The sequence below is a fragment of the Colias croceus genome, chromosome 29, assembly GCF_905220415.1.
Source record: "Colias croceus chromosome 29, ilColCroc2.1".
Taxonomy (NCBI): domain Eukaryota; kingdom Metazoa; phylum Arthropoda; class Insecta; order Lepidoptera; family Pieridae; genus Colias; species Colias croceus.
In genome coordinates this window covers 1,408,309-1,435,951 of record NC_059565.1, presented here as the reverse complement: position 1 = coordinate 1,435,951, position 27,643 = coordinate 1,408,309, and the positions used below count along the sequence as shown (strand labels likewise).

Sequence of the window (27,643 nt, the reverse complement as noted above, 5' to 3'; positions counted from 1 at the left end):
AAGTATAGATATAAGATAAATATTACGTATAAGTAATACAAGTATACTTAGTAAACATAATGTATTTCATAAATAGGAAAGCTTATATTATTTATTTGTTTTTATTGTGAATAATTCTCACAGGTCATTAACAGTTTTCAATGGCAAGGCAAAGTCAACAACATTTGACCGTGAAAATAACACATTTTTAAGAAATTTTACAAGTATACGTGCTCTACATAAAGTTCCGTATCTTTTTAAAGAATGAAGGTTTTTGATTCTATAGGTACCTATAATATTCCTACGGTGCATTTACATCAAACGAACATAGAGGCACGAGCATTATTTCGTGATATTTTAGTGTAAACGAAAACTCGTATGAATATTGTTCAGTATTAGAACATTGCATAGAATCTTTTCGAACGCACTAAGAACAAAAAAAATAAATGAAAGAATGCTCTACGCGTGTTTAGAACTTTAGACTAAAAGAATTTGACATAGTGGGGGTAGAATGAGCCGTTACATAAATCATTATTCCATATTCAATCGTTTTGTGCTAGCTGTGCCCGCCGTTTTACCTGTATTGCCCCATACCACTCCTATTGGTCTTAGCGTGATGATAATCTATATACTTATAAGTAATAATATAATAAAGCTGAAGGTTTGTTTGTTTGTTTGAACGCGCTAATCTCGGGAACTACTGGTCCGATTTGAAAATTTATTTCGGTGTTAGATAGCCCATTTATCGAGGAAGGTTATAGGCTATATATCATCACGCTACGACCAACAGGGGTGGAGCCACGGGGGTGAAACCGTGCGGAGTAGCTAGTATAATATAGCCGTCCTCGAAAAATGGGCTCTTCAGCTATAAAATATTAGCGTAGATTCCAAAATGTATTTGCGAAATAATTACAAATTTATCTTGTTGAAAATTCAAATTTAAACTGATGTTCAAATCATTTCCAAAACGACAACGGCATCAAATGCATTAGTGCTATAAAATTCAAATAAGATGTTGATGACCTTGTAACGATGTACATTTTATCGAATATGCTAGAATTCGATAAGCTTTTAAAGATATTATTTTATTAAAATTAAAAGAAACGACGTGTGGCACTCGGGGACTGCCGCGGTAAATGCTTTCAAGCCACACCTCCGCCCGTCGGAATGGAGAACGTGAGGTTTTTTCGTTACGGAATTTCTCGATTCGGTCCCCGCGCTCAAGGCCCGCGATAGAAGCTATGCAATAGTTAGCTTAATAATAAAAAAATATAAATTAACATATTATATAGGAAAAGGAGGTCACTCACCGTCTGTCTGTTTTTAACACGCCTTTATTAGCTTCACCTGTATGTTTGTGTGTGTTCCTTTAGACTCGATTTTGACATTCAAACGGACAGATTTATTTATATATATTTATATATTATGTAGTTAGATATAAGTTACATATTATGTAATATTGACATGATGTTAAAAGAGCAACTATGGAGTTTCTTGCCGATTCTTCTCCATAGATACTGCTTTCCGAATCGGTGGTAAATGTTAAAAATAATTATGTAATGACGATTCGAAAGTGCTACTAAATAGTAGTCTAATTGAATAAATGAATGTTTGAGTTTGAGTTTGGGTTTGAAAACTTTGGACATTTATCAAGGATCGGTGACATTACCGTAATTTCATGAGTTTATCAAAATATTTAACTCGAATAATATTATGAATAACATTTTTGACTGAACCACAAGTAAAAACTTCTATCATATTATTACATATGTATAATGTTATATGTAATAGTAATTTCCCGTTCTTTATAAAAAGATCAACAGTATAGTCTTTATCTATTATTATATAATTAAATCATAAACCTTTTCTGTTTGTACACTCTTATCTCTGAAACTACCAGACCGATTTAGATAATTTTATATATGTATAATGTCCTACATTTGAAATAATTATGAAATATTATGAAAATATAATTTAAGACAGGAAATGAAATGGCGAGCAAAGAAAAAACGTCGGGACTGTTTTGTATAATTTTCGTAATAATAGTCCCACTATCCTATCCTACTATTCCTACTAATATAACTCAGCCCCCGGAATCACAGACACAATAGAAAATCTATTGTGTCGTGGTCCGATCAGGCCGCTCGGGGCCCAAATCCCAATAATGGGTTAATAAATGTGAAAGTTTGTAAGGAATGTATGTGTATATGTATGTTTGTTACCCTTTCACGCAAATACTACAGAACCGATTACAATGAAATTCAGCACACATATAGAAGGTAACTTGGATTCACTCATAAGATAGATTTTATCTCGGAAAAGTTACTCATAAATTATTATATCTAGGTATATACAACTGTACACAATCACCCCGTCTTATTATAAAATAAGGTACTGATAAGCCCATGAATTCTAATACTCAAGTAATAGTATATAAATAAACATATATGATATCATATAGCAATTAAACAACAACCTCCAAATTGTTTTTAATATATTAATATATGCGAGCCTTGCGAATTTTATAAATAATTGGTCTGATCGCTTCCGCTATTTTGTTGTGGATTAATTTTATTCAAATGTCTGCAACAAATATCACTACATAGTATTTATCATAATATTTTATGATAAACCTGTAACTCATCTACCTGCAGCCGGGGCAATACTGGAAATGCACCCAATTCGCTCCTTAATTATGATGTGTATAGGCGAGCAGGGGCAATTTAAACCGGCTTTTCACCTACCTGCAGCAGGGGCAATACTGCAATTGCAGTCAATTGGCTCCTTAATTGTAATGTGTATAGGCAAGCAGGGGCAATTTAAACCGGCTACTCACCTACCTGCAGCAGAGGCAATATTGCAATTGCACCCAATTGGCTCCTTAATTGTGATGTGTATAGGTAAGCAGGGGCAATTAGAGAACAGCTGAAATTGCTCCGACCGCCGTGCAATCGAGATTGTTCCAATATTGCCCCTGCGGCAGGTACGCGTGAGTCGCCCGCTTAACTACCGTCACTTCCCGTCTGTCCCTATGTCTAGAACTTTTAAACTATGCAACGGATTTCGATTCAGTTTTTAAATAGATTATAGAGTAAGAGCAAATAGCATGATTATAATGCACGCTTTAATTGATAATATTTTAGAATGTCTTTAGTATTTTAGTAAGTTTGAAGGCAAATGAACTATAACCTTATGAAGATTAATGTAGATAATTCGTCTTTTTGTAAGATGATCATATTTTCTATCCCTACTTAATATAATATTATAAATGCGAAAGTAACTCTGTCTGTCTGTCTGTTACTCTTTCCCGCTTAAACTTCTCAATCGATTTTGATGAAACTTGGCACAGACAATCTTTAGACCCTGAGAAAGAACAAAGGCTACCTTTTATTGCGAAATATGTACCACGGGCGAAGCCGGGGCGGACCGCTAGTTTACAATATAAATATTTTTAGTCTGTATTATCGGATAAACCACAAGATTCATATAAGAGTGTCACCAAGTCTTTGTTTATTAATACGTAATTTAAATAAATTATGTGATTAAGTATAATTCATTTTATCTAACACAAACATCTATGTTCCTCATGATTGTCGTTTAAAAAAAACCCAGCTGAGATTCTTATGTCAATTTTGTTATCTAGATCTAGATGAAAATCCATACTTATATTATAAATGCGAAAGTAACTGTCTGTCTGTCTGTTACTCAATCACGCCTTAACTACTGAACCAATTTGCATGAAATTTGGTATGGAGATATTTTGATACCCGAGAAAGGACATAGGTTACTTTTTACCCCGCGACATTATAGGATAGGTTTTATCCCGGAAATCCCACGGGAACAGGAACTATGCGGGTTTTTCTTTGAATGCGCGGACGAAGCCGCGGGTGGAAAGCTAGTTAACTATATTAATATCTACTGATATTAAACACAGTGTAACTTTAAACCAGGGATCTGTCACCTATGTCTGTGGTCACAATAGTTGTTAATGTGAAATACGACAAAACCAGATTAAACTCATTAAAGAGAACCCGCGCCTTAAAGTTAAACCTTGCCTAAAGTTTTTTGTGGTAAGAACTAAGACAGTAGATATCGTCCTTTGTGAGGTATGGGGGATTTATTTTACATCTGTTTCACTTTTCGTTATGGACAACTGTCACATTATACAGATACAACGATTACGGAATCTTCATACAAAACGAACGAAATAGCTCACGCACACAAGCAAGTGTGTTTACGAGAATCGTAAGGGTGTACGGTGGTACCTACTGCTCCAAACTTTATCTATCACTACATAAGTAGTATAAAACAAAGTAGTTTTCTTTGTCCCTATGTCCCTTTGTATGCTTAAATCTTTAAACCTACGAAACGGATTTTGATGCGCCAATCTAAGGAACTACTGGTCCGATTTGAAAAATTCATTTGGTGTTAGTTAGCCCATTTGTCGAGGAAGGCTATAGGTTATATATCATCATGTTAAGACCAACAGGAGCGGAACAATGCGGGTAAAACCGCAGGGCTAGTGTTGAATAATATCGTACGATTCGATGCGCAGAACACATTACATACAATAGAGAGGACCCGCTATCTTGGACACTAACGTTAGTCTCAAACAATCGAAGCTTCTGCAAAAAACTTAAGACATTGGTTTCATCAAGGCGTAATAATTTAAGGCGTTTATTAACACTTTTTAACAACCCTTCTCACATAAAGAACTTCTTAATTAATACTTTTTAATAAATAACCGTGCCGGAAACCAAATTCGCGATATCGTTAGGCCTAACCGACGGAAGCGACCTTAAACTGTTTTTGAGGTCATACAATATGTACATTGTACAAGGCTTGTTGCATTTTATGTAATACGATGACCCCTTGGTGGGAATTTCTTTGCAATATTATTAATTGCTTAATATTTAGTAGCTAACTGCTCCGTGGTTTTACCCATATTACTCCACTCCTATTGGTCGATGTCTTTATCGAATAGACTACTTATCTTGAATAATAATTTTGAAATCAGACCTGTGGTTCCGGAGATTAGCGCAATCAAGCAAGCAAACAAACAAACTCTTCAGCTTTGTAATATTAGTAGGATGATTATATCTTGAGATACTAATCTTAATATCTTAATATTCTTAATATATTCTTAATATATTCTTAATATTTATTATAAAGGCGAATGTTTGTAAGTATGGATGTATGGATGTTTGTTACTCTTTCACGTAAAAACTACTGAACCGATTACAATGAAATTTAGCACACATATAGAGGGTAACTTGGATTAACACATAGGATAGTTTTATCCCGGAAATCCCACGGGAACGGGAACTATGCGGGTTTTCCTTTGCAAACGCGGGCGAAGCCGCGGGCGGAAATCTAGTATTTAATATTTACGATAGTATTATCATGATGGCAGAATGATTAGCTAACTATTAACTAGGGAAAAAGTGCATGGTCTTTTTTGTTTATCGTAAATTAGTATATAGGAATTCAACTTTATTAATAACAAATTTTAGTTCAGTCATAATTTCAATAGTTATGTTAATTATCAAAATAGCAATATATGCGTCCATTTAGAATGCTTCTAGAATATTCCATCCTTGTATTCAATGAAATAATATATTACCTACTAGCTTCCGCCCGCGACTCCGTCCGCGCGGATGTCGGTCTTCGCGTTGATGGTTTATTTCTCCATTTTGAGACCTCTGACAATAACATCTTATAAATATCTATTGGACCCAATTCCCAAATACGGTTAGGCCTATAATAATACGCAACGTGTGTTCGCGGTTCTACGGAACAACGTCTATGGATAAAACTGAAAAATTAAGATTAATTTTTTTCTACGTATTTTTTCAGGATAAAAAGTATCCTATTTTACGCCCAGGATAATAAGGTATAATTATACCAAGTTTCATCGAAATCGAACCGCTAGTTTTCACGTGATGCCTTCACATACAGACAGACAGACAGACAGACAGACAGACAGACAAAAATTTTTTTAATCACATATTTGGGTTTGGTATCGATCCAGTAACACCCCCTGGTATTTATTTTTTCAAAATTTTCAATGTACAGAATTGACCCTTCTACAGATTTATTATATTATGTATAGATATAACTATGATAAAACACAATTAAAACAAATTATATGGTAGGATACTGACCTTCGAGACACAAATTATTAGTTCGTAGATCAGGACCTAGTTCCTTAGATCTTGGACTTTAACCCTAATAAAGTTTTTAAACACTAAAATTTAGGGAATTAATGTTTATCCATTCCTTTACTTTGAACTAAATATAGGCTATTTATCTTGTGGTATAGGTGGTAATCTACTACTAATCTATACTAATATTATAAAGCTGAAGAGAGTGTTTGTTTGTTTGTTTGAACGCGCTAATCTCGGGAACTACTTTGAAAAATTATTTCGGTGTTAGATAGCCCATTTATCGAGGAAGGCTATAGGCTATATATCATCACGCTAACCAACAGGAGCGGAGCCACGCGGGTGAAACCCTGGAGCACAGCTAGTATGAAATATGTATACCTATTTTAAAATCATTGGCGTACTATAAAGAACAAGACTCACAATTGTAAAAAGGTCGTCGATAACTTTTCAAACAGTAATAAACTTTCATTAAAATAACACCTTATTTCGTCGCAATAAAGTTGAAAGTCTGTTGTATCACACATCGAAAACTCTGCCTACTACGCGTAGCAGATATTGATTCGGACGATTTTTGAGCAGGATTGTGAGTATAGTAGTTTATAATACGTCAATGTTTGCGTTCTATTCTGAGATAAACCGAATATAATTATATAGGACATCGTCAAAATCATAGTAAGTCAAGAATTACCATAATATAAACATCAAATTCTGTGATGGTATCCGAAATATCACAATTTAACGACACTAAATAGATAAAATAACCATAGATAACAACCACAGGAATGCTGGGAAAAAATCACATCATCACAAATAGTGAGTAAGCACTTGTGTTTAATACTTATATAAACTTATGGTTTTATAGTATTTGCATGCACGAGAGATAAATCCCACTATAAGAGGCGTATATCACGATAATAGGACAACAAGTCTTAATACAGTTCATATGGACAAGGCGTATTATGACGCTGCTACGATATTTCTAAAATACGATATTAAAATAACCGATAGACGAAAAACGACAAAACATCAAGAAAATGACAGTTCGTAAAAGCTCCAGTGCATCTCGCGAGGTTGATTATGACGATCTGTTATCTTCTGCTGGTACTTTTGGCAAATACCAGTGGTACTTATTTATGATAAGTGGCCCCTTTTATCTGGCTGATGTGACAGCTTATTTCGCTCAACTATTCATCACTGAAGCGTCACCGAACCATTGGTGTTGGATTCCAGAGTTGAAGAACTTAACGGCCATCGAAAGACGAACTCTGGCTATACCGTCAGATGGCAACAGTCGCTTTGGATATTCACAATGTTATGCTTATAAAGCTAACTGGACAGAGGTCTTGAAAACTGGTCAATATCCAAACGAAACATGGAGTGTTCAACCGTGCCAACACGGCTGGGAGTACAACAAAACAGAAATCCCCTACCCGACTATAACTAGTGATCTTGGGTGGTACTGTGATAAGAACAGCTATCAAGCAACCGCACAGTCTATTTCCTTCCTTGGATCCATCGTGGGAGGGTTTATTATTGGCTGGATTGCTGACAGGTTTGGACGAATACCTGCCGTCACAGTGAGCAACATGATCGGATGCATCGGCAATATTGTCTCAATTTTTGCTACGGATATTATTGTGTTTTCTGTTTGCCGATTCATTATGGGCATGTGTTTCGATTCTTGTATGATGATGGCGTACCTTATCGTATTGGAATACGTATCTCCGAAGTATAGGACAATAATCACAAATGTACCGTTTGCAATTTTCTTTACATTGGGCTCGACGGCGATACCTTGGATTGCTTTGGTTTGTAACGATTGGAAAATATTTTGTGTAGTGACGAGTATCCCGATGGCATTCTGTATGTTTGCTCCATTCATATTACCAGAGAGTCCACGTTGGTTATTATCCAAAAATCGAGTGGATGATGCTATCAGAAAAGTGCAGAAAATAGCAAAAATAAACGGTAAAACTATCCCGGCCGAATTGATTGAAGATTTCAAATTGTCGGTGAAAAATCAGAAGGATTACGACAGCTCCAGTTTTTTGGAAGTTTTTAAGCGACCGTTGACCAGAAAAGTGTTTATCTGTATGTGTTTATTATACATGTGCTGTGCTATAGTGTTCGATGCGCTCTTCCGAAGCATAGGCTCGTTGAGTTTCGACTTTTTCCTATCATTTACTTTAGTTTCCATTACCGAATTACCATCAATTATAATAGTAGCATTTTGTTTAGATCTGTCTGGTCGTAAATTAATGTCGGTGGTAATGCTCCTCGTGTGCGCTGTTTTTTGTATCGCTATGACTTTTATAGGTGGAGGTCTGCCATCGGTGCTTTGTGCTATAGCGGCTAGGTTCGCGGTTAACATATCTTTCAATGCCGCTATGCAATGGTGTGCAGAGATCATGCCGACAGGCGTGCGGGGTACCGCAGCGAGCGTGGTACATATATGTGGGTATGTAGCTACAGTTATATCTCCGTACATAGTATATCTAGAGAACTTCGTACCTTGGTTGCCCTTAGCAATAATAGGGGTGATTGCTATTTTGGGTGTGTTATTTTCTTTGCCAGTGCCTGAAACAGCGGGTAAGGAGATGCCGCAGACATTTGAGGATGCAGAAAATATGATTTTGAATGCAAAGTTATTCGAAGTGCCATTTTTAAAGAAAAGACTGAACGCATAGATAAATAGTAAATAAGAAGTAGGTATATTACGCAAGTGTTGAATGAATAAAATTGATGTGACGTGGATTATAATTAGGTTTAAGTCTTTGTAACAAATAAACGTATTGTGGAAGTTGATGTGTTTTATTTTAATACAATAAAAAATTATGTGTTTATAAGAACTTGTTTTATTACTATGAAACTAGAATCCGTTATAAGTGAGGAAAGTTGTAACTATGAGCAATAATTGATATAGACGCTGCATAAGATCCATACTTATTATTATAAATGCGAAAGTAACTCTGTCTGTCTGTTACTCAATCACGCCTTAACTACTGAACCAATTTGCATGAAATTTAAGTATAGAGATATTTTGAAACCCGTGAAAGGACATAGGCTACTTTTTATCCCGGGACATAGGATAGGTTTTATTCCGGAAATCCCACGGGAACGGGAACTATGCGGGTTTCTCTTTGACTGCGCGGGCGATGCCGCGGGTGGAAAGGTAGTAGATTATAAGTGACAGGATCTAAAACATTCTAATAAAGTTCCTATATCTTCTTTTTATACATTTCGATGTTTTTTTTTTTTCATTTACGATACCTAACTATACTTTTATAATGGATAATCTGAAAAGCTATTCAACTGGGTTTGAAATCTTTTTACAGTGAAACCTACGCCTTAAGTGATATAGGTTATACTTTGTTTTTGGTTGATTTCGGGTCATCTTTTGCTAAACCAAGGCGTGGGTCTAGTTATACGTACAAAAATTAAGTTAAAACGTTTAGATTAGACAAGGCTTTTAACTACTCTTCTGCCAATTGCAGTGTTTTACAATTGTAAGTCATTTAATTAATATAATATGAAGTTATTCGATACATTTTAAGCTATTGCATAGCTTCTATCGCGGGCCTTGAGCGCGGGGACCGAATCGAGAAATTCCGTAACGAAAACCCTCACGCTCCCCACTCCGACGGGCACGGAGGTGTGGCTTGAAGGCATAGCATGCAATAGCTTTACCGCGGCAGTCCCCGAGTGCCACACGTCGTTTTTTTTTTCTTTATGACTATTATCTATACTAATTTTATAAAGCTGAAGAGTTTGTTTGTTTAAACGCGCTAATCTCAATAACTACTGGTCCGATTTTAAAAATTGTTTCGGTGTTAAATAGCCCATTTATCGAGGATATAGCCTATATCATCACGACCAACAGAAGCGGAGCCACGCGGGTGAAACCGCGGAGCGCAGATAGTTTTTAAATAAGACAAAATGGATTTCTCAACCAGTTAAAAGTTCCAAATTTTATCCAAAACGGTATAGTGGCATAGAGACATAATTTTATACAACTCTTATTTCACATTTTATTATTAGTATTGATAAGGATATGGAAAAGAATTTTCGTAAGTGAATAGAGAACAGAACTAGTACCTATTTAAAATATTCATACCATAGTAGTTATAAAGTATCAATAAGTTGAAGTATTTGTTTGTTTGATAGAGCTAATCTCAGGAACTAGTTATAATAAAATACTTAATTGCATAAGCAACACAATTAGCGAAATAAGAAGTGAACATATATGACGGAAGAAAGGGGCCCGAAGGCTATTTTTAAAAGGTGTGACGTCAGCAATTCTGACGTCACCATCATCAGGGCAGGCGCTCATACTCGAAGTAGAACGCCTGTAGGTATTTTTACTGCCCTTTTATTCCACGTCGTAATTATAGAGAGAGCTCCGAACGCTCCAACGGCCGGCGCGTGAATGTGCTCTGTGCCGTCGGACGCTCGTATTTAAATTAAACCATGACTCACAAGAATTAGTTTGAGAGTGTTGCCACTCTAATTTTTGCAATGAATTTTTATCATTTTTAACAAACATTAATTATTTCGTTAATTTAACCACTTATTTAAAAAGATTTAAGTAAACTTTAGCTAGTTATAATTATTTAGTAGTTTGACGGTAGTCGTTTATTGTCGTTGCGCCGACACGGCCATACTGACAGGCGGTGCGCGCTCTGCACCAGCCTCGTTGTAAAAGTCTGTAACAATGTCAAGTTATAATCTTGGCATGTTTTTTGTCGGTTCTCGGAGAGTCTCGAAGGTTCTCGTAGATTTCTCGGAGGTTCTCGTAGATTTCTCGGAGGTTGGTTCTCATAGATTTCTCGGAGGGTCTCGTAGATTCTCGGAGGTTCTCGAAGGTTCTCGTAGATTCTCGGAGGTTCTCGAAGGTTCTCGTAGATTTTAACTGTTTTATTAAGAAATCAGTTTTTTGTACTCACATTATTTAATCTAAGAAGCTAATCATGTTCTGACATGAAATAATGACAACTATTCATCCACAAAATACTAAACCAAAGTTACGTCTAACACGGCCATATTGACAATCGTACGTCCTCGTACGCCTTTTCTCGTATTACAATACTACGGTAGTTCATCTCGGGATTTCAAAAACACACTGCCTCGGCCACACTGACCTTACATAACACTAAACACTCCACATGACAGAAGCAGTCCGTTCGCGTATCATGCGACCAACACCTACTCATTTGTGACATAGGCAGATTCTCGAAGGTTCTCGTAGATTTCTCGGAGGTTCTCGTAGATTTCTCGGAGGTTCTCGTAGATTTATGCTTATCACAAAGAGAGGCGCAGATAGCACGCACAATTCCTTCGATGAACCACACTCCCGTTACAATAATCCACGTAACAAACTTTTACTTTACACAACGCACGAGAAAAAACACAAACGCCAGTATGCCGTTACAAAACTACGTAAACGTTTAAAATTTAAAAAGAGTGAGCTTGAATTCTATCCAACTTCTGATGACGGAAGAAAGGGGCCCGAAGGCTATTTTTAAAAGGTGTGACGTCAGCAATTCTGACGTCACCATCATCAGGGCAGGCGCTCATACTCGAAGTAGAACGCCTGTAGGTATTTTTACTGCCCTTTTATTCCACGTCGTAATTATAGAGAGAGCTCCGAACGCTCCAACGGCCGGCGCGTGAATGTGCTCTGTGCCGTCGGACGCTCGTATTTAAATTAAACCATGACTCACAAGAATTAGTTTGAGAGTGTTGCCACTCTAATTTTTGCAATGAATTTTTATCATTTTTAACAAACATTAATTATTTCGTTAATTTAACCACTTATTTAAAAAGATTTAAGTAAACTTTAGCTAGTTATAATTATTTAGTAGTTTGACGGTAGTCGTTTATTGTCGTTGCGCCGACATATAAATATACAAAACAAAAAAACAATGGGTACAACATGCGATTTATTGGTCGGTAGAATTTATTGATGAAGCTATAGTCTAAGAGCTAGCGCGCAAGAACAACTAGTCTCCGCAGCTATTTTGTCTCTCCCATCAACACTATGGGGAGTTGCGTCGCTACGTGCGCGCACTTTCTTATTAGCCCATAGAGGTGATGGGAGAGACTAAATAGTTGCGGAGACAAAAGTTGCTCTTGCGCGCTAGCTCTAAAATAACCAATAGGAGCAAAGAAAGATTAGAAACATATTACTTTAGAGAGTAGACCAAGTCAATCAACTAGTATGGTATAAATTGAAAGCAAAAGCAGATTCTATAATAGCAGAATACTCTGATCTGCAAGACTCAAATTATTAATTTGTAGTTCAGGACTTAGACATAAAAACATCTTAAATAATATTGAACAAAAAGTATTTCATAAACAGAAAAACTTACTGACCGGTAAAAATTGTTTTGCCAATACACCGTAAACACTAAGCAGTAAATATACTTCATAAATAACAACTTCAGAAGTCAGAACTACTGAAAACAAATGAAAATAGTTTAAGCTACTTCGGAGGAATTAGATTGCAAGAGATACGAAAATTTCATAAAAGATGATGAATCTGGTCTTATCTTTATAGATGATATCAGAATAAAAACGACAGTAATTAGTTAAAAATAACTTTAGATAACAACCATAGTAACTGAACTGACTGCCGGGAGATGAATATTACATCATCAATAAAATAGTTGTTTATCCACCTGTGTTTAATACTTTTATAAGCGTCGTAAACACCTATGATTTTACTTTATTTGCATAAGTGATAAATCTCACTATAAGAGACGTAAGCGAACAGCCTTAACGTAGTTCCTAAAGATAGGACGTATTATACATAATGTAATTCTACTACATTGTAACACCAACAAAATAGCACATAGACCACAAGCGAAACATCAATATCGATAAAATGACAGACCGTAAAAGTTCAAATGCCAATGAAGAGGTCGATTATGACGATCTGCTATCGTCTGCCGGTAAATTTGGCAAATACCAGTGGTATTTATTCTTTATAAGCGGTCCATTTTATCTGGCTGATGTATCGGTTTATTTCGGTCAGCTATTCATCACTGAAGCGTCACCGAACCATTGGTGTTGGATACCAGAGTTGGAGAACTTAACGGCCATTGAAAGACGAACATTGGCTGTACCATCAGATGAAAACAGTCGCTTTGGATATTCGCAATGTTCCGCCTATATAGCTAATTGGACAGAGGTCTTGTTAACTGGACAACATCCGAACGAAACATGGGGTGTTCAACCGTGCCAATACGGCTGGGAGTACAACAAAACAGAAATCCCATACCCGACTATCACCAGTGATCTTGGTTGGTTCTGCGATAAGAACAGCTATCAAGCGACCGCGCAGTCTGTTTTCTTCCTTGGATCCATCGTAGGAGGGTTAATTATTGGCTGGATTTCTGATAGATTTGGTCGAATACCTGCCGTCACAGTGAGTAACATGATCGGATGCTTCGCCAACATTGTCTCGATTTATGCTTCGGATATTGTTGTATTTTCTGTTTGCCGATTCATTATGGGCATGAGTTATGACACTTGTATAATGATGGCGTATCTTATAGTATTAGAATACGTGTCTCCGAAGTATAGGTCGATAATAACAAATCTACCGTTCGCAATTTTCTTAACATTGGGCGCAACTGTGATACCATGGCTTGCATTGGCTTGCAACAACTGGAAGATATTCTGTTTAGTGACGAGTATCCCGATGGCATTCTGTACGTTTGCTCCATTCATATTACCAGAGAGTCCACGATGGTTATTATCTAAAAATCGTGTGGACGACGCTATTGGAAAAGTAAAGAAAATAGCAAAAACAAACGGTAAAACTATTCCGCCTGAATTGATTGAGGATTTCCAACTGTCAATGAAAAATAAGAAGGATGACGATAGCTGCAGTTTTATGGAAGTTTTTAAGCGACCATTAACTAGAAAAGTGTTTATCTGTATGTGTTTATTGTATATGTGCTGTGCTATAGTGTTCGATGCGCTCTTCAGAAGCATAGGCTCGTTGAGTTTCGACTTTTTCCTATCATTTACTCTTGTTTCCTTTACCGAACTACCATCCCTTATAATAGTGTCGTTTGTTTTAGATCTAACTGGTCGAAAATTAATGTCAGTAGTAACGCTCTCAGTGTGCGCTGTTTTTTGTATCGTAATGATTTTTATAGGCGGTGGTGTGCCATCAGTTCTTTGTGCAATAGCAGCTAGGTTTGCTGTTAACATGTCAAGTAATGCAGCTATGCAATGGTGTGCGGAGATCATGCCAACAGGTGTGCGAGGAACAGCAGCGAGTGTGGTACATATATGTGGGTATTTAGCTACAGTTATATCTCCGTATATAGTATACCTACAGAACTTCGTACCATGGTTGCCCTTAGCAATAATAGGGGTGATAGCATTAGTAGGAGTGGTATGTTCTTTACCCGTACCAGAAACGGCTGGTAGGGTTATGCCACAGACTTTTGAGGATGCAGAAAATATGATTTTGAATACTAAGTTGTTCGATGTGCCATTTTTAAATAAAAAAGTGAACAGATAATTATGTAACCTAAGTACTGTTTGAATTAAATTACGTTTAGTATAATGTCGACGTTAAGATTTATATTTGTTGTACAAATAAACGTATTTTTCTAGTGTATGTGTTTTTTTTTATACCAATAGGAACAGGAACCTTGTTATAATGGTACTTAATGTAGACGAAGCAGTGAACGGAAAGCAAGATATGTCTATACTAATATTATAAAGCTGAAGAGTATTTTTGTTTGTTTGTTTGATCGCGGTACCCTCAGGAACTACTGCTCTGATTTGAAAAATTATTTCGGTGTTAGATAGCCCATTTGACGAGGAAGGCCTATATAGCCTATAGGCTAAATATCATCACGCTAAGACCAACAGGAGCGGAGCCACGCGGATGAAACCACGGGCCACAGATAGTAATATTATAATAAGACGAACATAAATTTACACAAATATGTATGTTTATATATGTATGTTATATATTGCACTATAAGGTAAATGACATGTATGTTAAGTCAATACGATTTTATTAAAAGCAAAAAGGGGTCATCATTAAGGTTAAGCCATTAGCAGATTTTCAAGGTTAGAGGAAATTTTTCATCTTAAATTTTTGTATGGTCTAATTATGTATAATTTGATTGACACCTTAATGTATATATTTATTTAGGGGCAATGTATTTTAATTGGCTTTTTATTTTTATGGTATCTATTATGTAATGATTATTTTTAGATTGTTTGTTACCATGACACTCAAAAACGGCTGAAATAATTTTGATAAAACTTCATGTTTAACAGATGCTATTGCATAATGATAAACTTTACTGATGAATGAAATTGCTTCAAGTCTAAAGTAATTATTGACCAATTTTCAAAATCGAAGTAATAAATTATGTTTTTTTATACATTCATTTTACTTGTATAATATCTAATATATATTATAAAGGCGAAAGTTTGTAAGGATGTATGGATGTATGGATGTTTGTTACTCTTTCACGTAAAAACTACTGAACCGATTACAATGAAATTTAGCACACATATAGAGGGTAACTTGGATTAACACATAGGATAGTTTTTATCCCGGAAATCCCACGGGAACGGGAACTATGCGGGATTTTCTTTGAAAACGCTGGCGAAGCCGCAGGCGGAAAGCTAGTATGGTATAATTAACTTAATAGTTTTTAACCTATCTTTGCTTTTTCCTCAAATTGTTTAAATCTGAAATTTTATTTATATATTACCTTCTGATATTAATTAACTATAGCCTAAAATCATCGTAAAACCTAGAAGTATCTATAAATAATTTAATTTATTATTTATTTATTTATACTATTGCTCTGAAATTGAGACTATAATTCTAAAACTATGATTACAGATTTCAGAATATTGCTATTGATTATAGTCTATAGCTAATAATATCATGGAACCTAGAACCTAAGTTTTAAAATTATTTATCTCTAATATTTTATAGCATTCAAATTACACATATGAGATTTTTTGAGAGGGGCGGATTCGATCGCGCATCTTTTTGCCATACCAAGCCTCTCAACAATCGAATTTTTAAAACATAATATTTACATACTTTGAATATTGTATTATTTTATCCCAATTTAGGATACAGACCTCCTAAGGGTTTGGCCACTATCTACCATGCTGGCCAAGTATATAGTGACCAAGTGCGGGCAGATGTCACATGGCGTCGAACTGATTGGTTCGCGCACATCACATTCCGAGCTTTTATTAGCTTCACCTGTATGTTTGTATGTAACCGACTCCTTTAGAATTTAACCTACTTTAAACGAACAGATTTAATTCAAACTTTAAACACTTATCAAGGATCGGTGACAATACAATAATTTATTGAGTTTAAACGTGGTTTTTTAAACTCATTTAACGATTAGAGGTGATACTTAATCTGATTTTTTTTTTTTATACTTTCGTAATGTGTCATTTTTTTGATAAAAAAGGACACATTACGAAAGTACTGTCTGACCATATTTGCTACACCATTTGCGAAATACCGATAAAAATGCGATATTTTCAATAAAAAAATAACTGAACTGTAATCAAGGTTAATCGAAAACATTACTAACTTATTTTTACGCTAATTATTTTATTTTTTGGTCTTAAATAATTATCTTGTTTCCATCGTGTTAGAATAATTCCATGTACGTTTTTTAATTATATTTGTATGTGAATTAATTTAGTAACTGGATTCGTGAGCTCGCGTTATCAGATAAAAAGCTTATATTCTTAGTAATAATTTAAACTATCTCTGTGACGGAAATTCATACTAATCCAGTCAGCTGTTTTGACGTAAAAATCTCGCTTTTTTCTTAAAATATTTTTGTAGAAATGAGATATTTAAAAGTAAAAACTACAAATACGTACTTCTGTAAGTCAATCTCAAAATCTTATAATTAGACTGATATTATAAAGCTGAAGAGTTTGTTTGTTTGTTTGAACGCGCTAATCTCGGTAACTGGTCATTTGAAAAATTCCTTCGGGGTTAGATAGCCCATTTATCGAGGAAGGCTATTTATCATCCCGTTAAGATCAACAGGAGCGGAGCACTGCGGGTAAAACCGCGGAGTACAGCTAGTAAAAAATATTTCTTCTTTTAAAGAAATGTGTAGGTAGTAGATGATAATATTAGAATAAGCTTTCATAAAAATTGATGAGACATTTTAAATAAAAAAAAAAAAAAACGAAAAAATTTCTGCGAATAAAACCGTTTAATTGCGTAATTATCATATTAAATTAATTAATTCACTTTTGATTTGCAAATAAGTATTAAAGTTAATTACGTTTTTGAATTTAAAATTAATTGTGGCTTTTTATAGGCCGTTTATAATAAAAGGTTGTCTTAGGTCAGTTCGAAACGATTTTTATTATAAAAGAAACAAGTTTTTTTTCGTAAATACTTAAAATTAATGTTTGTGTTTGAGCGCTTATAAATTATATGGAACTTTCAGATTTAGTTTTTAGCAAATAATTGAGAAAAGGTTATGTTTCTAGCGTATCTATTATATTAACATCGAAATCGAACCGTTAGTTTTCACGTGATGTCTTCCCATACAGACAGACAGACAGACAAAAAATTTTTAAATCACATATTTGGGTTCGGTGTCGATCCAGTAACACTATTGCTATTTATTTTTTCAATATTTTCAATGTACAGAATTGACCCTGCTACAGATTTATTATACATATATGTATAGATGACGATTCATAAATATGCTTCTAGAAGAAGTCGTATTGAATAAATAAATGTTTGAGTTTGAAACAATAAAGAATCCATTTAAAAGATCATAACTTAAAATACTGATGGAAGATTAGTCGAAAAAAACATAATCACACGGAATCCGACAAAAAACACAAAAAATGATATACGAATAAAAAATAATCGAAGTTAATTTGAACGGTGTTTCCCAACGGAAGATTTTAAGATATCTTTAAACTTTATCATATCACGATATAGAGATACAACCAGTAGGGAAACTTCATACAAACGTTTGAAATGTCTCACGCACACAAGCAAGCGTGTTTGTGGGAATCGTAAGGGTATTCTTATATTTTTCAATTGTCATAATACCCTTACGATTCTCGTAAACACGCTTAATTGTGTGCGTGAGCCATTTCGAACGTTTGTATGAAGTTTCCCTACTGGTTGTAACTGTTTACTGTGGTAATATGGTTTTCAAGCGTTTTGATCACGGTATATCAAAGGCTTTTGCAATGTGGAATGGAAATTTTTGCATTCTTCGTGTTTGTATGTACACTTTTATTAGCTTCACCTGTATATTTGTATGTAACCGACTCCTTAAGGCTCGATTTTGACCTATTAAACGGACAAATTTTATCCAAATTTTGTACACTTATCAAGGATCGGTGGCAATACAATAATTCGTTTCGTCGTTTTTTAACTATATTATTTTAACACGTAACAACTAATTTAATATAAGTAACGAGGTAGTAAGTACCTACCTAATTAAATAAGTACCTATTATACAAAGTGGTTAGTGGCTCTATCTAGAAAAAAATGCATCGACATGCGTAGTTTTTATCATACATAGGGACATACAGCCGGAATGAAATTTTAGATGCGTATGTGAAAACTAAACTTGGCGTAAAAACTATAAAAAAAGACGTGTGGCACTCGGGGACTGCCGCGGTAAAGCTATTGGCATAGTAATTAGTATGCCTTCAAGCCACACCTCCGCCCGTCGGAGTGGGGAGCGTGAGGCTTTTTCGTTACGGAATTTTTCGATTCGGTCCCCGCGCTCAAGGCCCGTGATAGAAGCTAAGCAATAGCTTAAAAATCTAATACCTTGACTAGCATTTTGGCACCTTAATGTGACATTAAAAACTTTTCAAGTTAGAAACAATGCATTATACCTACTTAGGTACACAGTAGTATTGTAACTTTTTAGTAGACTTTAATTATAAAAATGAAGTATAGTGGAGTTTTTTGTTCCGAAGATTTGACTAGATAGATCTATGTATAAACCTGTTATTAGTAAATAAACTTATGTATGTGTGTGTATGAACTTATGAATAATATTGTTCAGTTTTTGTTTATGTACCTATGTATAACCACAGACTAATAATAATAGACTATACGTATACAAGTATAACATATTCGACGCTTTATTCAAAAGTGTAGCAGTTTTCAAAGAATCTTATGGATAGCTTCCGAACTATATTATAAGCGTTTTGGATGATGTAATATTTTTTTTAAGTGGGTGTATGTATTTTGTATATTTATTTGGCAAGCTAGCGTAATATGGCTATCTGAAGCTTTTGGATTAATGGATTTTAAATATAGACTCCTTATATAGTATTACTACAATCTCAAGAAGTGTGAAATGTGTGTGTGTTATATGATACTAGATGCACCGCGGTTTCACCCGCATTGCTCGGTTCCTGTTTGTCTTAGCGAGATGATAATATATAGGTAGCCTATAAACCTTCCACGATAAATGGGCTATCTAACACCGAAATAATTTTTCAAATCGGACCAGTAGTTCCTGAGATTAGCGCGTTCAAACAAACAAACAAACTTTTCAGCTTTATTATATTACTATAGATGTTAATAATAATATATTGTCCTACTAATATTATAAATGCGAAAGTTTGTGAGGATGCGTGTGTGTTTGTTACTCTTTCATGCAAATTCTACTGAACCGATTACAATGAAATATAGCACATATATAGAGGGTAACTTGGATTAACACATAGGATAGTTTTTATGCCGGAAATCCCACGGGAACGGGAACTATGCGGAACCTTTGAAAACGCGGGCGAAGCCGCGTGCTACCTATACTAGTACTAATTTATATAAGTATTATGTATCTGGTTAAAACTTAACATTAAAATAAAGTACAAAATAATATAAAAAAGTCATGGAAAGTGTCAAAAGACAATTAGAACACATTTTTTAAATTTTTGTTAATGCGTTTAGGTTTGATTATTTTCTTCAAAACTAATTTATTAACAGTTATTAAATACACGTGTAATTAATGTTTCTAATAACTTATCCAAAAATTCAAACGGTCGTCGACCCTGACATTTTGATGCAAAACTTCAAAAATATACTTCTAAACAATATCGTAGATGTAAATTATTGCGGAAAACAATTTGTTTTATTATTATTTATTCTTTTGTTTTATCTTGATACTTGTAATGAATAATAAAAAATTAGTCTAAAGCTACAAAGCATTATTATTAAAGCATGTTTTTAACCGACTTCAAAAAAAGGAGGAGGTTATCAATTCGGCCGGTATGTTTTTTTTATGTATGTACACCGATTACTCCGAGGTTTCTGAACCGATTTACGTGATTGTTTTTTTGTTCGATGCGGGATGGTGTCGAATTGGTCCCATAAAAATTTTATTCGGATAGACCCAGTAGTTTTTATTTTATGGGCATTTTTGCAAGTGCAAGTTTGAAGTCGGTTGTTTTTAACGCAGTTATCACTTGTTTAGTTTGATATTTCAAGTTTTTATAGCTTTCAAATCCTATCCTACTTCCTACTAATATTATACATTATGAAATATTGTGAGGATGGATGTATGTGTATGTGTGTATGTTTGTTACTCTTTCACGCAAATACTACTGAACCGATTACAATAAAATTTAGCACGCACATAGACGGTATCTTGGATTAACACATAGGATAGGTTTAATCCCAGAAATCCCACGGGAATGGGAACTATGCGGGTTTTTCTTTGAAAACGCGGACGGAAAGCTAGTAGTGCTTTATAAATATAAATTTTAAAAGAATAGAAAATTTTCGTCACGGGATTCGAATCTTTATCTTTATCTAATTATTTCTGTTCTTTAAAAATTTATGCTTTTTAGTTTATTTATCATGCACAAAGCCTGTGGCTAATGCTACTCTAAATCTATTGTTTAAACTTGCCCTCTAGCCCCACTTTTTGAAAGTCGGTTAATTCAATATCTTTTGCGAATACAATAAGTGACCCTTTCAAAAGTGAACTGTAGTTATTTATGGGTTAGGGTTGCCTAATAGATAATTATTGAGATATTAACTATTAATTAAAATAGCCTGAGGGTAGTAATACGTGAAATGTTGAAATCGAGTGCTTGTTCGATTCCTGATGGTTACAATATGTACCTACAATAATATCAAGGTCCGTTAAAAACTTAGATAGATAGAGAGATATAATTCTTTATTGCACACACACAACATTTACAATAAACACAGAAAAAGACAAATAGATGCAAGCAACAAATGGCGGCCTTATTGCTAGGCAGCGATCTCTTCCAGACTACCATTAATGTTAACAAGAAAACTTTAAATGTTAAAGGAGGTGGGTGAGCAAAAATTATTATAATAAGCTTACTATAAAAAGGCTATGTAACAGAGCAATAAATATGTAACTTTCCATTGAAGAAAGTATTTTCAAAATATCGAAGTTTTAAGTTGTTACAATTACAAACAAATGTAAAGACCTCAATAATTGAGTATTTGAATAAAAAAAAATATTGATTTTTTTTAATGTATTTTAAAACCTTATTATTAATAATATTGATATTTAAACCCTCGTCTGTCGGAACACAGATCTGTGCCAAAAATTTTGTACCCGTAGTCTGTCGGGGCACAGATCTGTGCCAAATCACCGCCGGTTGGAAATTGGCTCATTGTAACGCAAATATAGTTCAAATCTGCATAAACGACTATTTAGTTGATAGCTTATGAATTACTGAATATTTAAAGTCCATCCAATAATAATTTGATAGATAAATATTCGAAATATAACAGTAATTATGTCATACTTTAGTCGAGTAACTTTTAGCTTTTAAAGTTTTACAAAATGTAAAATTTTGCGGAAAGTTGAAAAACGGTAATTATTTATTGGTCTTTTTATTATTATTGACTATATAACCTAATGTTTATGTGCCGAAATAATGAAAATTACCAACAATTATACCATAAATAATGGTTTCAAATATGTATCTATCACTTAACTGTACGTTGCTTAGTTTTTGACCCCTGGTAAATCATATTTTTTTTTACATATTGTATTTGTTCTTTACATCATTTTACGAGAAATTTTATGAACATTTTAATGATATAATTCAAAATTTGATACTGTGTTCCATTTTAGAGATATTTCGTTTTCAAATCAAAACCGACAATAATTTCCCCGTAAAATCCGCATACAGGATGTTCACAAATTCAACGTCACTATTTTTTAAATTTCGTCTTCAATTAAATTTTTCATTTTCATACAAAATAAAATGTACATGATAATATGTTTTGTTTATATTGAAAGGTATCGTTTTTGTGGTATTTATAATTGTCCTCAGGTTAAAAACGATATACATAATCAACTACAAAAATTATAGTCCGTAACCTGCTTACGAAAAAATTCCAGAGACACATTTTCTTTCTTAATTCTTTTAGTTTTAGTATATTATGGTTAAAAGTGTATATATGCTGGAAAAATAGTAAAAAAACCTACAAACAACAATGAACAAGGGAACAATGGTTTTCACTATGACCTATATATAGGACAAAGTGATACTATGTAATTTGTGTAGGACAAACTCAAAAAGAAATTTAACACTTTAATTGTACAACATATTCTTACCTTCATACAAATACAACATATTATTATTTATTGGGGAACCTTAAGTTTCAGAAAAAATAAAAAGCCGGCCAAGTGCGAGTCGGACTCGCGCACCGAGGGCTTCGTACAAACTTATTTTTTTTATTATGCTGTAGGTATCTTTTAAATTGTAAATCTGAGTTTTAAATGTGAATATCAAGTTAATACACGTAGGCGTTCATATTAGTTGAAAGTTGAAATTATTAAGTAGGTACTTTTTTTATTTGTAAATGGCAATTAAAAAATCATGTTCTTTGCAATTATTCTTATATCTGTTTTTATAAAACATTGCTTTTTACCAAATTTAAAGATTTTATGTACTTGGGAAGTACCCTGTCGGTTTTGATTGCCTTGCAAATGTCAAAATTTGCTAAAAATTGCAGTATTAACGGCTGCATCCCAAAGGGTTTGGTTTTTAAGGGTCCAGAACCCTAATAAGATTACGTCTGTCCATCCCATCTGCCCATCTGTCTGTCTGTCTGTCAAGACCCATTTTATAAGGAGCGCGTAATGTGACATTTAACTGAAATTTATATTGATTACTTGAGTCGATTGAAGCTGCGAAAAAATCAAACTTATAAACCAACGCAATCAAAAGATACAGCCGTTTATGCTGCAAATTTTCGCAAATTTCGACATTAACAAGGGAATCGACACCTACAGGGTACTTCCCGTGTACGTAGAGTTTTGAAATTGGGGTAAAATAAGCTCTTATAGCGCAGATTGAGGAATAATTTCGAAAATCATAAAATTTTAGAGTTACAACATAATAAAAAATTGGTTTGTTCGGAGCCCTCGATGTGCGAGTTTTTTATTCTTATGTACTATATGTAGTACATTCGTAGGCAGAACGTTATAGATGTAGATCGCTGTCTGAAGACGATTATTTTTTTGCATTCATGACTTTAAATAGCCTTGGAACATTACAGATTTAATAAAACGAATTAAATGCATCATTTGCAGTACGCCTGAAAATATAAATCTATCCTCTCATTTTGTAAATGACTAGCGATAACAATTATTGTATTTTTGGTGTCAAAACTGCTTCTATTACCCAGAAGAAGAATGCAATTTTTTTATTTGAAGATATCACATTGCTGTCTAAAACTACATAATCAATAATTACTTATTTGTTAGGTAACCCTAAATAAACTTCCACCTTGATATTTTAATTTTCATTTGAAGATAAAAATATCTAAGTAACTATTTGATAGGATTACCTTTTTCCGATTCGTAAGCATTTGAGTATCAATAAAAGAGAATTCAAATGGAACAACGATCCTTGTGGCAATGGAAGACAAGACGCTCCAAGGCTTACTTTAACAATAGGACGTAACAGTATTTGAAATCAAGAAAATATAACTCTGTATACTTTGTCAAATGAACAGATAATAATACTTACACGATCAGTGTCTGGGAATTTGCAGCTTTTAATTCCTGATACCAGGATTCTTCATGAAATTCTACACATTACGTTTTATTTTATTCCAATCAAAATATTTTTAAGTTCCATGCCGTTTGTGTACTACGGACTTAGTAGTTAGGACTAAACTACTGAACCGATTTTAATACAATTTTACCGATTAGTTTATATCTTAATTACAATATGCTTGGAAATACTGCATGTATTGAAGTAAAATAAAAACTAGATTGGATAGCTTTCATCACTTTCCTGATCAAATTCAAGTGGAACCTCGTGGTAATAAATCGTCGTCTCAAGACGGTCGTTGTGTTCGATATATTACAAGAAATAATGAACAAGTTCGTTCTGTTCGACGTTATTTGTGCTAAGTTGCAAATATTCCTATTAATTGGCCAATGTTGGCGTCAACATCACACATTACAACCACATGAGTATATAAATAGTACAGACACAAAGCTTCATAACAATTTTTTATAGTGCTATCAGTTAAATAAAATTTATTTAAGTACTTACCTATTATTTCAATCCGTTAGATGATTGATATTTTTTTAAGAATCTCTGTACTATTTATTTACTCATAAGCTAATTTAACCCACGGACAAAATTATTTGAGTAACGCGTGGCTAAGTTATATATGCATAAATAGGATTGGGAGCGTTAATTTTATTAAGGCATAACGTTCATTTTTTTAATAAAACAATAATATGATACGATTCTTTCTTCTATACAACTAGGGACATAATATAATGATTTTCATTTAGTATGTTTTCTGATTCATATTATTTGTTGATTTTTAGAATGATAAGTATAACATTTAGATGTATAATATCATTTATATGTAATTGTTTATTTATTCTGAATCTTTAAGCTTATTGATTTTTATCCTTTACATAAGCTGTATTTTATAAAAAATGTTTCAAACTCAAATTTCCGTAAATTTTTGATTTATAAATTAAATGTAACGGTTTATAATTAAGTTATGGTATAATTAAATGTAGATTTCACATTTGTACAGCTTAGACATTTTTCTGAATGGATACAGTGCCTTTCGATTTGTAGTTGGACAACATTTCATATTATACGATTACTAGCTTCCGCCCGCGACTCCGTCCGCACGGAAAAAATTAAGATTTTTTTCTACGTATTTTTCCGGGATAAAAAGTATCCTATTTTACGCCCAGGTTAATAAGGTATAATTATACCAAGTTTCATCGAAACCGAAACCTTAGTTTTCACGTGATGCCTTCACATACAGACAGACAGACAAACAATAATTTTTTTAATCACATATTTGGGCTTGGTATCGATCCAGTAACACCCCCTGCTATTAATATTTTCAATATTTTCAATGTACAGAATTGACCCTTCTACAGATTTATTATATGTATAGATAATAATTAAGAGCATGAAAGAAAAAAAAAGCATTTCTTCATAATGCTATTGTTACCACAAAAAATATTTTCTTAAATGCAAATTTTAAGAGAAAATAAATAAGACATGTGGAGACGTTATACATACAGACGTTAGAACAAAGCCCACTATAAGAATAACGTCATTTAGGTATAAGACGATTTTTAAACATTAATAAAAACCTAAATATTTCCAAAAAGTAAAAATTACTGTTAGTTTTTATCTAGTTTTGATTAAAATAAAAATAAAAACAAGTAGCAAAAAATTTTGAAATGTTGTCATTTTGGAGCACCCTGTAAAGTCTGTATTTGTATGAACATGATTGGAGATCGCGCCCGCTTATGATCATGCGTAAACGATGATATTCATAATCAACTTTCTCGAATTTTTATTAAATAAACCTATGTTTTTGTTATATTCACTCAAAATATTGTCTATTCTAGTATGAAAATACAAAAATAAAAATCTAAAATACCTTGATATTATTTTTTTATGAGTATTTTTCTTTACAATGTAACATTTATTCAAAATGTGTGGGAAAAAATGCTTCTAATAAGTAAAAAAAGCATGCCAGGGAGTAAGTAAGGTAACTAATATAAAGTTTGGTTATCTAGTTAGCATCAAAATTTACAAGAGTCTCACAGGTTTAAAGTTTATATCACAAATTTTAATATCGAAAAAAATCGGCAAATCAGCGCCGAAAGCTCGAATTTGCCCGACAGACAGCACCTTTTTGAGGCGGCGCGCCGCGACAGCTGAGGGGTTAATGCAAAAAACTCCAAAAAAAAATGTTTCTATTAAAAATTGATGAAATTTAAATTAAAATCACGTGACTATAAACGCGCCATGACTGGTCACCATAGATGTGACGTCAAAATGTTTTAGTTGTATACGTTTTTGTATCAACTGCAATGTGTGAAAAGTAACATTATGACGTCACACGCGTCCGGGTGACGCTTCGGGAGTTGTCGGTGTGTTTTCGGTACTGTATTCAAAGACTAATTTTTATTTTGAAATACCTTTTGAATTATTGCAAAAAAAAAATTAAAAATATAACTAGTTTTGGTATAAAACTAATATATAATCTTTCCATTTAGCACAAAAAAAAATTTTATTCAAATACTCAATTCCATTTTATCATACAAGTGTAGTAAAACATGTTTAATAATATCAATAAAAATCTCACATTAAATTCACAATTTTAAATAAAATATTCAATTTTATTAACTGACAACCCTACGACCAAACCCGTTAAGGTCAATAACCTCTCGCAATGCCAAGCTTTGATTTGACCGCGAATTCTTATTTTATCAATTCCTTTCGAATTTCCGGGTTTTACTGTAACTTGTAAGGGCATTTTCGCAACTTGGCTCATTTAAGAGTTCCGTAATATTTAGGTGATTTTACTAATTGTTTAACTAAATAATAAGTTTTATCTGCATATAACTTAAAAAAAGTACCTAGTTTATGTCCTAGTGAGGATTGTAATCTATTTCTTCTGAAATTAATTTCATTCCGATTCGTTTAGTCTTAGGTATTTAGTAGAAAATCCATTCTCAAAAACTTTGAGCTACTCTACACAAGTATTAGGTAAGCTTCAAAATGATTTTTTTCGCATTTTTGCAAGATTTTTTTTTAGTTTAGATACTCTCTCACTCACCCTTATGTATCCCAAATATCTTTACCAATATTATATATACATAAATAGCGGTCCGCCCCGGCTTCGCCCGTGGTACCTACATGTTTACATTTTCTCTCCATAAGAACTATCCTGAATCGTCGTACTTGAAATATTAAGAATACACCTAATAAAAAAATAACGAAATTGGTTCAGTTATTCTGGAGATTTGCGCATAGCAACACATACTGTATATATATATTTTGGCGATTCATTATTGCACACACACAAAATTATTAATTTAATTAGAAGATATGTTTGTCTGCCTGTGTACAGTTGGGACTTATTGTGATTTCCACTATAATTAAGTTACTTATATTCTATAATCGCAATAATA

At 33.6% G+C, this 27,643-nt stretch overlaps 3 protein-coding genes across 5 annotated transcripts in view; 2 read left to right on the top strand and 1 right to left on the bottom strand.

Moving 5' to 3' along the window:
* LOC123704336 (scavenger receptor class B member 1-like) overlaps positions 1-27,643 on the bottom strand; it is a 91,159-nt gene that overhangs the window by 17,662 nt on the left and 45,854 nt on the right. The gene's annotated exons all lie outside the window — the stretch shown is intronic.
* LOC123704341 (carcinine transporter-like) lies at positions 7,144-8,900 on the top strand. The gene has a single exon (XM_045652687.1). The coding sequence runs from the start codon at positions 7,181-7,183 to the stop codon at positions 8,831-8,833; it is 1,653 nt and encodes a 550-aa protein (XP_045508643.1). The 5' UTR covers positions 7,144-7,180; the 3' UTR covers positions 8,834-8,900.
* LOC123704340 (carcinine transporter-like) lies at positions 12,943-14,728 on the top strand. The gene has a single exon (XM_045652686.1). It carries the CDS (start codon positions 13,030-13,032, stop codon positions 14,680-14,682), a length of 1,653 nt encoding a protein of 550 aa, XP_045508642.1. The 5' UTR covers positions 12,943-13,029; the 3' UTR covers positions 14,683-14,728.

Bases quoted from the DNA above. Each gene is read 5' to 3' on its own strand.
- LOC123704341 (XM_045652687.1), top strand. From the start codon at position 7,181: ATGACAGTTCGTAAAAGCTCCAGTGCATCTCGCGAGGTTGATTATGAC.
- LOC123704340 (XM_045652686.1), top strand. From the start codon at position 13,030: ATGACAGACCGTAAAAGTTCAAATGCCAATGAAGAGGTCGATTATGAC.